Source organism: Zootoca vivipara, chromosome 5, assembly GCF_965207765.1.
Source record: "Zootoca vivipara chromosome 5, rZooViv2.hap1.1, whole genome shotgun sequence".
NCBI lineage: Eukaryota > Metazoa > Chordata > Lepidosauria > Squamata > Lacertidae > Zootoca > Zootoca vivipara.
The window spans coordinates 56,382,101-56,397,955 of record NC_142588.1 but is presented as its reverse complement, the minus strand read 5'-3'; the positions used below and the strand labels follow the sequence as shown (position 1 = coordinate 56,397,955).

Sequence of the window (15,855 nt, the reverse complement as noted above, 5' to 3'; positions counted from 1 at the left end):
TTGCAAAGTGCCCTCCTATTTCCCCCAGTAAATGGACACAGCAAAATGGTGAGGAGTTTGACCAACCTTGGCCTCCATGCCTCCCATTCCCACCCGTGATTTGGTTCCAAACGTCACAGACTGCTGGTCTCCAGGGTAAAATATGTCAATGAGCTTTGCGTCATCTGATCCTGGGGGGCTATCAAAGAGTCCTGAAATGGAACGGTGGAAATGAGCTATCGGGACATACCTTCAGAATCATTATGGTTGAAAAACAATGGGCATACATTTGTAAAATAAATCTCTACCATTCAGACAAGAAAAGACAAAAAGACTGAGGTAATTGGATCCTCTGAACCATAGGGACTGCATTGCTAGTATAGATTCGTCCAGTTGGACTGTAAGCTATCACACTAAGGGATAGCCAGAGTCAGAATTTAGAAGCAAAAGGCAGAATATGGTACCTCAGGTCAAGTGATCTGGGAAGAGGTGAATCCATTTCTAAGCTCTAAGAAACTGTCAGCAGTCCAAGACAAATAATGTATACTCTGCACAAAAAGGTTGTAGATAATACAATGGTGTGAAATAAGTATTGTTAGAAGATAAGGATAAATTAATTAAGAAGTAAGATATAGATTGAGTTTATAAGGACAAGATATTAAAAGATAGAGTAATAAGGTAATATTGAAGTATTAATTAGAGTTTATATAACATTTAGAATTTACTAAGTATGAAATGTAAAGAATCGCAGTAGGAGGTGGAAAGAGGAAGTCAATAGATTGATAATAAGAGTAATAAGTTAGAATTTTTGTTTTGTTGTTGTTGTATTCTTTCTCTCTCTCTCTTTTTGTATTTTTTCCTGCATTGTTGTATTTTCTGTTTTTTGTAATTTCTTGTGTTTTGTATTCTTGTCTGTTTGAGAAAAGCCTTAATAAATATATTATAAATAATAATAATAATATATACTCTCCTCCTCTGTTTCTAACCAGCATGAATAAAGCAATGCCTAATTCCTTCTCCTTTAAAGGCACGCACTGTGAATATTGCAGTGTTCTGGCTGCCTGCGATTAGCCTCACAGTCAATTCCCTAAATTTCCTCTTCCTGAAGCACAGCGCTGAAAAGGATCACAAAGCTGCAATGGCCATTTAGCCAGATACAGAGCAACTCTCGTACCCTCAACATCCGAAAGAACAATCAGCAGGTCGGTCTTCATTTCCACAGCCAGGCGGGCTGCTAAGCTGTCGTTGTCCTTCACACTAATTACCTGGAACACACATTTTAAAAGTCAGCAATACTAGCCAGGCGAGAGCTAACCCAATACCCAAGCGATTCACAGAAAAGCAAAGCGCAACAGAAGATGGTTAGGAGTCATACTCCCAGCCTCGAGTCAACAGCTAGCCTCGCAAGCAACACCAAATAGCCAGATCTACTACATCCACAAGCAGCAAGTCACCTTGGAGAATCCAGAGCATTAGGACGTTAGCGTGCACTACAGCCCAGAGTCAGCATGTTAGCGGGTCCGCGAGCGAGCAACCACCACCCACTGCAATGCGCTACCCACGTTTACCCCCTGAAGATCACTGTTTGGCTCTGGGGGAGGAACCACAGCATCATTGGTGTTGATGATGGGGACAATGTTCATCCGCAACAGTTCGTGCAGCGTCCCGTTTAAATTCCGACGCTTCTGCTCATCATGGAAATCCAAGTTGGTGACTAAAATCTGGAAGGAAGAAAAGAACTGCTCTGACAAAAATTATCCACTATCAGTTTCGGCTTGAAGAGGGCCGCCAAGCATGCAAGTTGCGAACGAACCAGCTGAATTCTTACAGCAAGGAAACGGAGGTTCCGTTAAGTCAAAGCAAACAAAGCAAGGGGTCGATGTACAAACCACCTCAGATGCAAAAGCTCGGCTAGCCTGTTGTGAAATCTGAAATGCAATTATCGTGTCCTTAATGGGTGGAGGAAAGGGGGAGTATTAGGTTGGGCAAAGCGAAGGAAGAGTTGGCAGCCCTGTTTAGGGAAGTTTTTAATATCTGATGTTTTACTGTGCTTTTAATTCTGTTGGGAGCTGCCCAGAGTGGCTGGGGAAACTCAGCCAGACGGGTGGGGTATAAATAAGTTGTTGTTGTTGTTGTTGTTGTTGTTGTTGTTGTTGTTGTTGTTGTTGTTATGGGGTAAGGTATTGGCATGTACTGAACTGGGAGGGCCCTGGTGTTGGAAGGAAGGAATTAGGCTTCCTGGCAAATAGCATGAAAGAGAGCCTTCTTCTAGGAGTCGAGAGAGAACTTGCATGGTGCCCAAGGCAGCTGATAAGACTCTGAGGAGGAGCATGTACAAAGTTCCCTACCTGGGCTGCGCAGATGCTGTACTGTGTGAACATGGCCTCATAGAGAGCCATCAGCCCGCTCTGACCGGCAGCTGCACAGGCTCGAGCCTCCAGCACGGGAATCGCCTGCAAAGATTAGAGAACAAAGTCAGCCAGGAACAGCAGTTTCTGCACCACCACTGAAGAACACAGGTCGCTCTCCCACTTGCTCACCATGTCCTTGAGCTGGTTCTGTCCTGAGTGGAGAGCCTGCCTCACACTCTGAGAGAGCAAGATCTCGTGACGCAGCCGCTGCTTCCCAAAGGCCACAGCCCCGCTGGTGACGATCATCATCTCCCGGCCCTGGTTTTGCAACATTGATACCTGCAGGCACGAGAGAAACAACTCTTGGTCTAACTTAAAGCCATCTTAGCTTGCTACCAATTTTTAGACGCCGTTGCGATCATTCTGTAGGAAAACCTTTCTCCAAAGCAGTAAGAATGTAAGCTTTCTTGGGTTTATATAATGTTGCCGAGCACATAGGCCAACTCGGAGACAATCCCCACTCTTTGGAATAGATTGGGGAAATAAATATAACCACTCCTCCCTATAACACCCTAGGTTTATTATCAGTTTCGTGAATATGGCATTCCTGCCTCAACATGACTGCAGCAATATCTCGGTGGAAGATGTTTTGAGCACTCTTGTTACAATACATCTTTAAAATGAGGATTATTTATTCCCCTTATGTTACTTCCCCACTTTGGGGGTTGCCATCATTGCAAGATAACACAGGCAGATCCTGAGATACTATTGGTCTTGGTGGGAATCTCAAAAGCATTGCCTTTTCATGTTAATATTTTAATATTAATCACATGTGTTTTAATATTAAACCATATTTCTGCCCCTCCACACTCTACTGCCCATTACATTTAAGTCCGCCTTCAACTGTTATCTGTGTATTCAAATATTCCTCTAATCCAGTGGTTCCCAATTAGCTAAGTAATGCAGATCCCCTGTTTTTCATAAGGCAAGCCTTGGACACCCCTACTTTTGGAAATAATAATAATAATAATTTTATTATTTATACCCCACCCATCTGGCTAGGTTTCTCCAGCCACTCTGGGTGGTTGCTTTTATTATGTGAATGGTGCCACCATACCCTCCAACATGTCCCTGCGCAAAGCATGTCTTCTGGGCCACACTCCTGCGTGAGTCGTGTGACCTGCATGAGTCATGTGACCATGTGAGGGCATGGCGCCCCAAAACAGGATGTTCTGGACAGTTGTTGGGTATGTGCCACGGACCCCCTTGGGTGTGGGTGTGTGTTACCACTGCTCTAATAATCCAGTCTTCTTCAACTGATCTCAGGGTGGCGTACAACACAAGCAAATAGCCAAATTAAAACAACAAAACCAACAGCAAGCAAAATAGCAGGAAACGGCAATCTTTGAAACACACTGCGGGCTACACATTTCTAGCAATAACCAGGATTAACTCAAAGCTAATGGCCTACCAGTGCCTGGGCATTCCAGGGTTTGGTAAGGAGAACAAGCAGCCAAATGCCCACAATGCCTCCCGGCCTGGTTACCTGCTCAACAATGGATGCCAATCGCCCCAGGGCTAAGCCACATTCGTCTCCTCGAGTCACAACAGCGCTCCCTAGCTTCACCACAATCCTCTTGGCATGCTTCAGCTCGCTGCGGTGAGCAAACGACTTGCCATGGGTTCGGCTGAGGGGCACTGTGATGAACGGGATGTTACTCCAGCCCCGAGCAGACTCATTCCTCAATACCAGGTTAGGAGCCAGTAGACCTGTGGTTGAAACACACAGCAAAAGCATTAGAGGCAAGTACATGGAACCAAAATCCCCCATCCCCTTTCCCAGGTCCCAGGTCTGGAGAAAGTGGGGGAGTCTGAACATATCACCTGCCTCTAACTAGTGTCCAGCTTTTAAATGAGAGAGAAAAAACATTAGCCCATTTTGCAGAGCAAAATAAGTATTCCAAACACCACTTGACCAACTGACCAGAATATTCTGAGGTCATACTCTGTCTCTTGGTCTCATTGCAGTTATGTTGATACTTTAAATACCATGACCCACAGAAGAGCCAACAAAAATCAAAGGGAGTGTGTCACCTTATCCCTAGCCACATCTCTGCCAACTGTGGCATCAGTCAGTGTTAAAGGCAGATATAATTTCCTCTACTCTGCATAAGCTAAAGATTGCATCTTGCATGCCATATATTATTATTCCTTCAGTAGCACCTTAAAGACCACTGAAGTGTGCATGCACACGAAAGCTCATACCAAAATAAAAACTTGGTTGGTCTTTAAGGTGCTACTGAAGGAATTTTTTTATTTTGTTTCGACTCAGACCAACATGGCTACCTACCTGTAACTAGAAATATATTATTATTATTATTATTATTATTCCACCTTTTTGCCCTGGCGGAACTCAAGGCAGCTTAGATATAAACGATACACTTGGAAACACTAAAAACATAGGAAAAAAACATCATTTAAACACAATTTAACATTTATAGAATTAAAACTAGATACATATATTTTTAGCACTAGTATGCTTGTTTTGGTAATTTTTTTAACCAGTTTATTAAAACATTTTTGGTTTGCTTTTATTATATTGTGCTTTGCACTATGTTGTGGTGTGTCTTAATATTGTGTCGTTTAATATACCTTTGGCATTTTATTTTAAAATGGAAAGGTGGGATGTAACTGCTTTTATAAAGAATGCAAACCCTTCACACTCCCTGTAGTTTATAATTGCCAGCTAACAAGCACGGTCTATATCACCACCTAGAGGTAAGGCCCTCGTTTCCCCCTTACACACATTCTTCATTTAGCTCCCCATTTGTGTTTATGCAGCATGATACTGACAGGCAAATAAGGAAATGGAACTACTGGCTTTATGGAAGCAATATCCTTTTCCTTTAGGCTGAACATCAGCCGAGGCAGCTAAGGGCTTGAAGACACTATATTTCTGCAGCAATGCTTCAACAAGCCAGTAGGGGGCAGAGTAACACAATACATTGCCAAAGCCATGCTGCTCGCATTTTAGCAGTACAGTAGTTAAGAATCAAGGGACCCAGGTGGCGCTGTGGTTAAACCACTGAGCCTAGGGCTTGCTGATCAGAAGGTCGGCAGTTTGAATCCCTGTGACGGGGTGAGCTCCCGTTGCTTGGTCCCAGCTCCTGCCAACCTAGCAGTTCGAAAGCACGTCAAAATGCAAGTAGATAAATAGGAACCGCTACAGCGGGAAGGTAAACGGCGTTTCCATGTGCTGTTCTGGTTCTCCAGAAGCGGCTTTGTCATGCTGGCCACATGACCTGGAAGCTATACGCCGGCTCCCTCGGCCAATAATGCGAGATGAGCGTGCAACCCCAGAGTCGGTCACGACTGGACCTAATGGTCAGGGGTCCCTTTACCTTTAGTTAAGAATCAGGACACCTAGGTCTGGAATTTCAATGGCTGAGAAATTCCCAATTCTGCAGTGTTAACAGAAAGGCCTCTATCCACAGTTGCCTCCTTCTGATACATACAAGGGTGCGAGCCCGCCACGTCAGTCTGCCGCCAGAATTGTCCTGAAGAACGCAAGGAAGGGAGAAGAGCAGCTCTGCACAGCATCTTGATGGAATCAACAGCGCCTACAAGAGAACAAGGAAGCCTATATTTATTATTATTATTATTATTATTATTATTATTATTATTATTATTATTATATTTTTATTTATACCCGCCCTCCCCAGTCAAGACCGGGCTGAGGGCAGCTGACACCAATAAAATTACAATAAAATGTAAAATAAAGAAAAACAATTAATTAAAATACGAATTAAGATACAGTTTAAAATTTAAAAATTTAAAATGCAGCCTCATTGCATTTTCTCCATTATTCCTATGATTCCTAATGATTCTCCATTATTCCTTTGTCCCAGACAGTCTCCCCATGGCAAGTTGCATGGCAGCCCTACAGCAAAGGTTAATATGTGAGAAGTGGCTCATCACTGCCACCCAGGATTTCCCTCCAGTGTTTCAGTGGAAGATTTGGGGGGAAAGGTGAAAAATCTATTGTGCATTGTTTTTCTTTTCCAGAATGATGTGGAATGCTTTTTAAAAACAATGCTGCAGTGAGTTATGCTACTTCAAAAACTCATAGAGTTAATATTCAACGGTAGTATTGTTGCTTGGCAGGGGGTTGGACTGGATGGCCCTTGTGGTCTCTTCCAACTCTATGGTTCTATGGTTCTACTTGCAGTATTAAACAAGCAATATTCTTCAGATCTTTACACTGGGAGTGCATTTTCGAAGTGGTAGAATACAAAGCATCTTCTCCATGTATTGGGTTCAGACTATATGCCTGCTAAGCATATTGCTCCTTTAACAAACAACAATGTACAATGCAGCCCCTGATTCTTCACTTGACTCAAATTCCTCCTAAATCAAGTTTGAAGATACACAAATACAAGCAAGGACCCCCGGACTGTCATGAGAGGGCAGCAAGAATTTGCTTCTTTTTACTCTTGCACACCTTCTACTTTCTGAAGGCCATGAAACTCAGTGCAAAAGAAGCTTTTGATTAGGCAAATGCTCATTAGAGAAATAAACTTGAAATGCAATCAGTTTCAGAATCGAGGGTGAACAAAATAAAAAACAGAAATATGGGTACAGGATAGCCAATTTTCTTTACAGTTACTGTGAAGCTTGCTTCTGAGTGCAGATGTATATGTAGCCGGCTCCTAATTAAACGTACACAAGACTATGACATATGACTATCCAAATTTATTGCTGGTCTTTATTTTAGGTATTTTCCAAGCCCTTTCTCTTAAAAATATTATTTGTTCCTGCTTCTGCAGGATAATACCAAGGCTAAGACCAGATAACAAATCTTTATTATAAAGCGGATAGTTTCACATGTTCAGTTTACTTTTAATTTCTTTTCCTATCTTCCCAACTGGCAAACACCAAGATATACCTAGGTTAGAGTTCAACAACTTGCAGCTCCAACACTGGATACATTTGTAACTATTGTTTGAATAAAACCGAGACCTTTAAAACTCGCAAATATAGCACCAACTGTACAATTTCAGCTGTTCAGTTACACACTATATATTTCATGTTCTTGAAATAGTTAAGTAAGTTCTAATTTGGTAAGAAAGTAACCATGCTATGTATTACAGTTTTCTCCAAAATTGCATGCATGCATACATACAGACCAGGAAAAGCGAGGAAACATTGGTTCCCCTCCCAGCACCACAACCAAGGACCTTCCAACATTCAGCCAGAGAACTTGCCTGTCTAACACAATCTGCCAGAGATAGACACCTGGTACTGTGGGTTCAGTTTCAAACCTGCTTCAGACAGGAATTCAATCCTTCCTGAAAGTGTTGCTGCTCCATTTGCACTGGAAGAAGGGAATATGAAAACAGTGGCAATTCCAAAGATTCCATCCCATTCTCATTTTGACAAGAGCAATAGCAAAAAGAGGATTTCCATGTTTCTCACCCAAGCATTTCAGATAAAAAAGAGTCTGGAAGCCCTTGCAGAAAAGCACTCCAAGAGAAGTGCTAAGACAAGGGAAGCATCACTTGATGACTCAGTAATGCTACAAGCCCCAATTTCTGCCTTCAGCTCCCTAGCACTGGATTAGAGAAAGCAGACATATGCAGCCCAGGAACTGGATCCGAGAACTGTCTTTCTGAAAGTATCGATTCCAGGTGTAGAAAAGTCCCAGTGTCTAATAAGGGCCTGCCCCTGCTCTTCAAGAAGAAAAGCTGCAGGCAGGGATGTGGGAGGGGGGGGGGAAAGGGAAACCTCAGATAGAAGGAACCGCAGAAGTGTCCAGAGTCGAGAGAGTTAATTCCTGAAAATCCAGCTGAAGCACATTACGACACTCCCTGGCCAATCCCTGAGCTGCTGCCTGGATGAGCCACATCAGCTCCAACAGAAAGACGGGAGAGCCCTGGAAGGAGCTGATGTAACCTGACTCCCAGCAGTCAAGGCATCACCTCCTCACCCCCTTCCACGTTGCAGCACAAAATCCAAGTTGAAGGCTGAAATGTCAACAAGTGTTATAGATCTCCAGTGCAGACCAGATCTGACAGCCAGTAATCAGGCCCTCTCTGCCTCTTCGAAACACACAGACACACACACACACACACACACACACAGAGAGAGAGAGATCCCCAGGTGTCTTCTCTCTAAGCACTTTCAACTCTGCTAAAGATGTGAAAATTGCATGCATGTTTCAAATGTGAATTACCTCTTTTCAAACATGGAAACCAGACCCTGCTTCCATGCATTTTAAAGAAACAAAAACATGCAGCAAAAATTTCATACCCACATACGGTATCTCACGATAAGTGTCCCAAAGCAGATTTGGTCCCAAAGCACATGTCTTGGTATAGAGATTATACCCCAGAAGGAAGGAAGGAAGGGTCACCTGGATGGAGATATTCCTTGTGCTGGTAATTATCCAGGAAGGCAATGGAACCAGCTCTAGGAAAGTGCGGCCTTAGGCACTCCAGCAACCCAGATTGAGGGCTGTGCCGTATATTGTTAAAGCGACACTTTATGCACACTTGCTCAAAAGCTAAGCCCCGTTGTGTTCAATGGAAGTTACTGCTAAGTATGTCTGTTTAGCTTGACAGCCTTAAGAAGCATGCCATCTTTATGTCAGCCTCGACTTCAGATGTAAAACTCACCATCTAATAGTAAAGGTAAAGGGACCCCTGACCATTTGGTCCAGTCACAGACGACTCTGGGGTTGCGGCGCTCATCTCGCTTTACTGGCCAAGGGAGCCGGCGTATAGCTTCTGGGTCATGTGGCCAGCATGACTAAGCCGCTTCTGGCGAACCAGAGCAACACACGGAAACACCGTTTACCTTTCCGCTGTAGCGGTACCTATTTATCTACTTGCACTTTGACGTGCTTTCGAACTGCTAGGTTGGCAGGAGCAGGGACCAAGCAACAGGAGCTCACCCTATCACGGGGATTCGAACTGCCGACCTTCTGATCGGCAAGCCCTAGGCTCTCTGGTTTAGACCACAGCACCACCTGCGTCCCCTTCCACCATCTAATACAGCTATGCAAAAGTGGGGTTGACATACACCTTAAGGTTTATATGGATGCACTGCCCAATCTCCGCCATCATTTCCCTTCAAAGACATCTTCCATCTCTTTCATCCCTTAGAGCTCAGGGGAAAAGATGGTCCACACGCTTCAGCTTTAATTTCCATTTTGACACACCATTTCCTTGCCCATCAATTACACAATCCCAAATTATAGTGCCGCCCAGGTGTCCTTTCTCCAAGAGTTCCAGTGGCACCACATGCCTCACTTTTCCACCACATGGCAGCACCATCAAATTTAAAGGACAACTTCTGTGTTGCTCCTGCCCAAGAGATGGGATAAGGCCTGTGTGTTTCTGCTGGCCACTGAAGTGGCGAGAAGCATAACAATTTGGAGTTTCAAAATACTTCAGCCTCTGCTTTGAGACATGGTTTCACATGATTGCTGAAACTTTCTGTCAAGGACTACGGGTCGCTGAGCAGAACCCGGAAGAAGAAGAGGGCAGCCAGCCAAAAAAGCAGCAAATGGTTGCTAGGGGAATGCAGCATGCATAGAAACAAGGCTGAGGAATTATATGAAACAACTGTTGTTGTTTAGTCGTTTAGTCGTGTCCGACTCTTCGTGACCCCATGGACCATAGCACGCCAGGCACTCCTGTCTTGATATGAAACAACAATGCCCCACAATTAAATCTTTGATCCATTTTTAAAGATCGGCACTGAAGACAACGATTAGAGAAGCACAACAGAAAAATAAAAATAAAAGTAAAAAATATAAAATCAAAAGAAGCAGTTTCAAAAAAGTGGAAGTGACAGAGTGGAGAGAATTATAAGTTATGTGATTTGATTTTTTGTTACAGGTAGGTAGCCGTGTTGGTCTGGATCGAAGTAAAATAAAAAAATTCCTTCAGTAGCACCTTAAAGACCAACTAAGTTTTTATTTTGGTATGAGCTTTCGTGTGCATGCACACTTCTTCAGAAGAAGAAGTTCTGAAGTTCTGAAGAAGTGTGCATGCACACGAAAGCTCATACCAAAATAAAAACTTAGTTGGTCTTTAAGGTGCTACTGAAGGAATTTTTTTTTTTGATTTTTTGTGTTATTGGTATTGTATTATTTGTTTATTATAATGTTGTTATGATTTAAATTTGATGTATTATGTGTTTTAATTTGAATATTAATAAAGTTTATTTTATAAAAAGGAAAAGGAAAAAAAGAAACAAGGCTGAGGTCAGGAGCTCATTGATGACCTCTCAACACCACTTTTTCCGCGTGGATATAATCTCTGTAAAGGAAGTGTGTGTTCTGCAACGTACAAATTGCTGATTTTGCTGTCAGATTTACCGGAATCAGCCAGCTAATGCATGTGACAGCAGTTCAGTCCATGTAGTTAACAAACAGGAATAACAGGATAAGAAAGGACTGGATTATGGGATAGCACTGGCCCTCCAGTAAGGCACAAGTGAGGAAGAAGGGAAGGGGCAAAAGCACCAGTTCCTTAGCTAGAGTTCTAAGGAGTGCTCTGTGCAGGAACAGAACCTGCATATAGGACTGCAGAGGGAATATGAAGAAGAGGGGCTGGCAAATGGGGACTGTGCATGCTTGGATGGGAATCTAGGGGCAGCCTTCCCCAGTCTGTGCCCTCCAGATCTTTTGGGGAACCCCCATCAGACCTAGTTAGAATGACTATGCTGGCTGGGGTTCAAGGGAATTGTAGTTCGGCATATCTGGAGGGCACCAGGCTAAGGAAGACTCGTCTGGGGTACATCTCTGAAATAGGTTTTTCTTCTTCTTCTTTTGGTCACAAGTTATCTTGTACTGACAATTCGGCCCTGTATTAAAGCCTCCTTAGGAAATTACCTACAAGGGGTCAGTTCAATATTTAACTAAGGGTTGAAGGCTGTTTTCTGATCACTCCTCAGTACATAATTACATAAAATCTGATTCCTTTGGGCTGAATTCCCAAGGAAAATTCGCAAGAGGAGCATGACCAGAAAAGGTTGCCATGTGACGACTCCCCCCCCCAAGCAACTTAGGTAAAGGGACCCCTAACCATTAGGTGCAGTCACGGACAACTCTGGGGTTGCGGTGCTCATCTCGCTTTATTGGCCGAGGGAGCCGGCGTACAGCTTCTGGGTCATGTGGTCAGCATGACTAAGCCACTTCTGGCGAAACCAGAGCAGCATATGGAAACACCGTTTACCTTCCCGCTGGAGCGGTACCTATTTATCTACTTGCACTTTGATGTGCTTTCCAACTGCTAGGTTGGCAGGAGCTGGGACCGAGCAACGGGAGCTCACCCCATCACGGGGATTCGAACCGCCGACCTTCTGATCTTTACCCTAATAGCTGGACTCTATTGGAGGAATATGGGGGAAGATTTTGTTCATCCTTTTTCTGTCCAGTCCATCCTTTAATTCTCCTACTCTTTGTCAGCATATGCACTTTCTCTGCCAGCTATTAATATGCAGAAGTTTGAAGAAAAGAAAAAAATAATTTTGCACACATTGCACAAATAGGAGGCTTCACCATCACAGGGTGTGGCAATAACAAGGTTGCCTTTAAAAAAAGAAAGAACTAGGTATCAGAGAATTATATTTCATTCAAGATCTGAAGCAAATCACGTGACCTCAGAAAGCTCAGTAAAATATTATGCATTAGTTGGAAACAGGAGTATGCACTGCTTTCTCTATTAGCATGAACCAGTAAACCTTGTTTCGATATAGTACATCCCTGTTTTTATTTCCAACCACTCGGCAGCAAGTCAGCAGAAGTGAGCCTTAAATTAGGGGTGGGGAATCTTTTAAGTCAAAGGCCACAATCCCCGAGGGGCAAGTGTTTGGCTAAAGCCAAAAGCAGGTACTGTACGGCCAATTCCAAACATGGGTGGAGCCAAAACCAGAAGTACACCAGTATACCTTCCTGCAAGATGGAAGTTATTCCAGGGAAGCGTAAAATAAAAAAAATACTATCCTGGTGCTACAAGGGCAGAAGGTGGCAACTAGCAATCTAATGGTATAGCAAGCTAAGGACAAATTTCAATGGCATAAAGTTGTCTCAGAGCAACATTTGTCCAGAATATTATACTCAAAGGCAATACCTTCGCTAATAGTTCCGCTAACCTTCGCTAACCTTTCCATGGTTACCTTTGATCACTCAAGTAATGCCACATGTCTTTTTGTATCCGCTTGCACCCAGAGAGGTCACTTCAGTGCTGCCAACACAGCAAAAACTACGTAGGAGGCAGCAGTTACAAGTTACTGGTCTCTGCAGCCACAACAGGGACTGTGATTCTCCAACAATTTGACTTCACCCCTGGAGGCACACACTCCATTGTCTCTAGAGCAGTGTTTCCCAACCTTGTGCCTCCAGCTGTTTTCGGACTACAATTCCCATCATTCCTGACCACTGGTCTTGCTAGCTAGGGATGATGGGAGTTGTAGTCCCAAAACATCTGGAGGCACAAGGTTGGGAAACACTGCTCTAGAGGCAGACAGATGCCAACACCAGCAACTCCCAAGTGTAGCTATGTCTGCAAGCTTTAGAAGCAACTTTGTGTGAAGTCACAGAGCACAACCCAAGAATAGAAAGTTCATGCCCGGCAACGCACTTGCCTCTTACTTCAGTCCCAAAGTCCTACAACACTTGCTACTTTATGCAGGGCAATACAGTTGTAACAATGAACTATCTTTACAGGAGCAAGCCTAGCCCTAGGCAACCCTCAGACTTGTCTGCTCCCACACACTCCTCTCCTCCTCTGGCATGGCCACAAGGAGAAGCTCTTGCTTCCATTTTTACTAATGGCAATCTCCACCTTCCGAGTTCCAGTCCTCATAACTACAACTGGCTGCCTTCAAAAAACCAATAATTTCTTTCGGAACATATTGTTTATTAAACCAAACCAACAACACATAACAAGTGAATGTACATAGGCTAAAAAGAATATTCATTAAAATGCTTGTTAACTCCAGCTGTAGGTTTTCCGCTGAAATACTTACAAAAGACAGAATTGTATCCACCTCAGCTTGCTACTTTATTTTCAAGCTATACTGTGTGAAAAAAAGCACATGGAGGTATTTAAGTTGTTGTTTAGTCGTTTAGTCGTGTCCAACTCTTCGTGACCCCATGGACCAGTATTCAGGCATATGCATCCATTAGCTAAAACTGCTTAATATAAATAAGAAGGGGAGACATATCATGTCAAGACTTACCCGTTCAGTTCTGGTTAGACTTAATTTCACTCTTAAGTCCTGAAAGCTTCCCTTGGGAAAACTCTTGTTTAGAGCATAACAAGTTACTGCAAATCCAGCTTGTCTAGTCTGGCAATCTGCAGTGGCCCAACCAAGCTCAACATTTCAGAGGAAAACTACTGCTCCCCCCTCACCCCACTAATTATATAGAGATCCAATCAAGCAGTTCTAAACGAGGGGAAAATTCCGGTTCAAAGGCTAGAGCTAACAAAGGCACCAAAATAAGATTTAATCTCTGCCGTTGGAAAAATTGGCTGTTTAGAAGATGCTAGAAAGACCTGGAAAAGAAAAAAGCTCCTGCTGCTGCACCACTATTATTAATAATTGCATGTAGCAGGAAAAACGAAGAAGTTTTGAGACAGTTAAATTAAGTCCACACACTTAATTTTACTGGGTTTTTTTTACTGCTTTGCTTCTGTGTATTCAGCACACTAAACAAAATGAAACACTAACATCCTGACCAAAATTGGACGTGCATATTTTATTTATTTTTCTTGTTTAAGCTAGCCAGATATTATTAGTGTAATTTAAACTTCTTTCCTAGGATCTAACCCTGCTTTTCATGCTAAAGAACCCCTATTTTTAGAAGTTCCAAAGCAACCATAATCTTAAATTGAGGAGCCTGCCAACTGAACATAAGAACTTCAGGGCCTTGCTGGATCATGCCAAAGGCCCATCTAGTTCCAGCATGCATGCAGCTCTTTCAGTGGCCAACCAGACACTTACGGGAAGCCCAAGAGCAGAATCTGAGCACAACTGCACTCTCCCCATCTGCAATTCCCAGCAACTTCATGCTTCTTAATCAATTGTGCATGAAAGCTTATATCACAGTACATCCAGCCTTGCATTTAACAGCTTGCCTGGTACAAGTGCATAAGCAGCCCGGTGTGTGTGTGTGTGTGTGTGTGTGTGTGTGTGTGTGTGTGTGTAATTGCTCCATTTCTACTCTGCTAGCCATAGAGGAAGGAAAGTCTAGCAAGTGGGCTAGCAGAGGAGGTAGAGCGATCCACCCCTTCTTTGGCAGCAGCCAGTTGAGAGCGGGATCTTGTTGTCTGGACACCCAGGACCTCCAACCACACTGCCCAGGCTCGTGCCCCAGAAAGGTCACTTTGGTGCTGCTAATGCAGCAAAAAACCTTTTCTTACTGGGCTAACAGGAGGGAGCGCAGCCAGTGTGGAAATGCAGGCTAGTTTTTCTTGCAAACTAGTCATTTTTGTAGGCTTACTTACAAGACTCACAGATCTGTTCCCATTCAAGGTACCACAAAACTCACTTTTGCTGTAACAGACTATGCAGCTGCACCTCTAGAAATGATCTCCACATCTGTATCTACTCAGTTTTACAGTTTCTCCTGAGCCTTTGTTCCTATATCCTATAATAAAAGTGGCCCAAGTTGGAAAAGAGGACCTCAGGAAAGTGCTGGTGGTCAACAAAAGAGGTTTAAAGACTGTCTCAAGGCAAATCTTAAAAAATGTAGTATAAACACCGACAACTAGGAAACATTGGCCCGCGAGCGCTCCAGTTGGAGAACAGCCTTTACCAAAGGTGTCATGGGCTTTGAAGAAACTCAATCTCAGGACGCAAGGGAGAAACATGCTAAGAGGAAGGCACGCTTGGCAAATCCACACCATGATCAACTCCCGCCTGGAAACCAATGTCCCCACTGTGGAAGAAGGACGTGTGGATCCAGAATTGGCCTCCGCAGTCACTTACGGTCCCATTGTTAAAACCGTGTTTATGGAAGACAATCTTACTCGGCTACAAGTGAATGCCAAAGAAGAAGATTCCTTTCCATACAATGTGGAGTTTACAAGAGTCTTTCTACATATAGCAAGTTTTGTCAGTGAGATTTTAAGCTTACATTACCTACTTAAGAACTCCCAACTTCTAGGCAGAATTAATTCCAGCTGATGTCCCAAATTCAATGCCTTGATTCATGTAATCTGCAAGCACATAGCTTTCCCTCTCCAACACCCAGGAGTGGGGAAAAACCCAGAGGGGGGAAAACACATTTTTTCCCTCCTACCCATTGTTAAATAATGACCTCTTGCCCCTCTAATCCAAAAGGCAACATGATCTACAAAGATAGAGACAGAGGAGTTGAGAGTAGCACAGAGGAAAGGGTTACAGAGACAGATCTGTGTATACAGTATAAGCTTTAGAGAGATTTTAGTAACCAGCAGCAAAGCAGGGTTTGTGCAACTCATCAAAGTCAAAAGAACAGAGAAAGAATCTG

General features: G+C 43.4%; 1 protein-coding gene across 18 annotated transcripts in view; it reads right to left on the bottom strand.

The window, feature by feature from the left end:
* ALDH18A1 (aldehyde dehydrogenase 18 family member A1) overlaps window positions 1-15,855 on the bottom strand; it is a 28,493-nt gene that overhangs the window by 11,274 nt on the left and 1,364 nt on the right. For 2 of the 18 annotated variants that reach the window (XM_088670708.1, XM_060274666.2), the window contains 7 exons: window positions 5,846-5,970; window positions 3,877-4,100; window positions 2,520-2,669; window positions 2,328-2,432; window positions 1,542-1,718; window positions 1,154-1,244; window positions 67-191 (listed from right to left, as the gene is read on the bottom strand). In XM_088670708.1, coding sequence (XP_088526834.1) covers window positions 67-191; window positions 1,154-1,244; window positions 1,542-1,718; window positions 2,328-2,432; window positions 2,520-2,669; window positions 3,877-4,100; window positions 5,846-5,970 — 997 coding nt within the window. Of the gene's footprint in view, window positions 1-66; window positions 192-1,153; window positions 1,245-1,541; window positions 1,719-2,327; window positions 2,433-2,519; window positions 2,670-3,876; window positions 4,101-5,845; window positions 5,971-13,367; window positions 13,419-13,580; window positions 13,719-15,855 lie in introns of those variants that run through there. The other 16 variants (XM_088670710.1, XM_088670716.1, XM_088670711.1 and 13 more) reach the window with 10 other exon arrangements.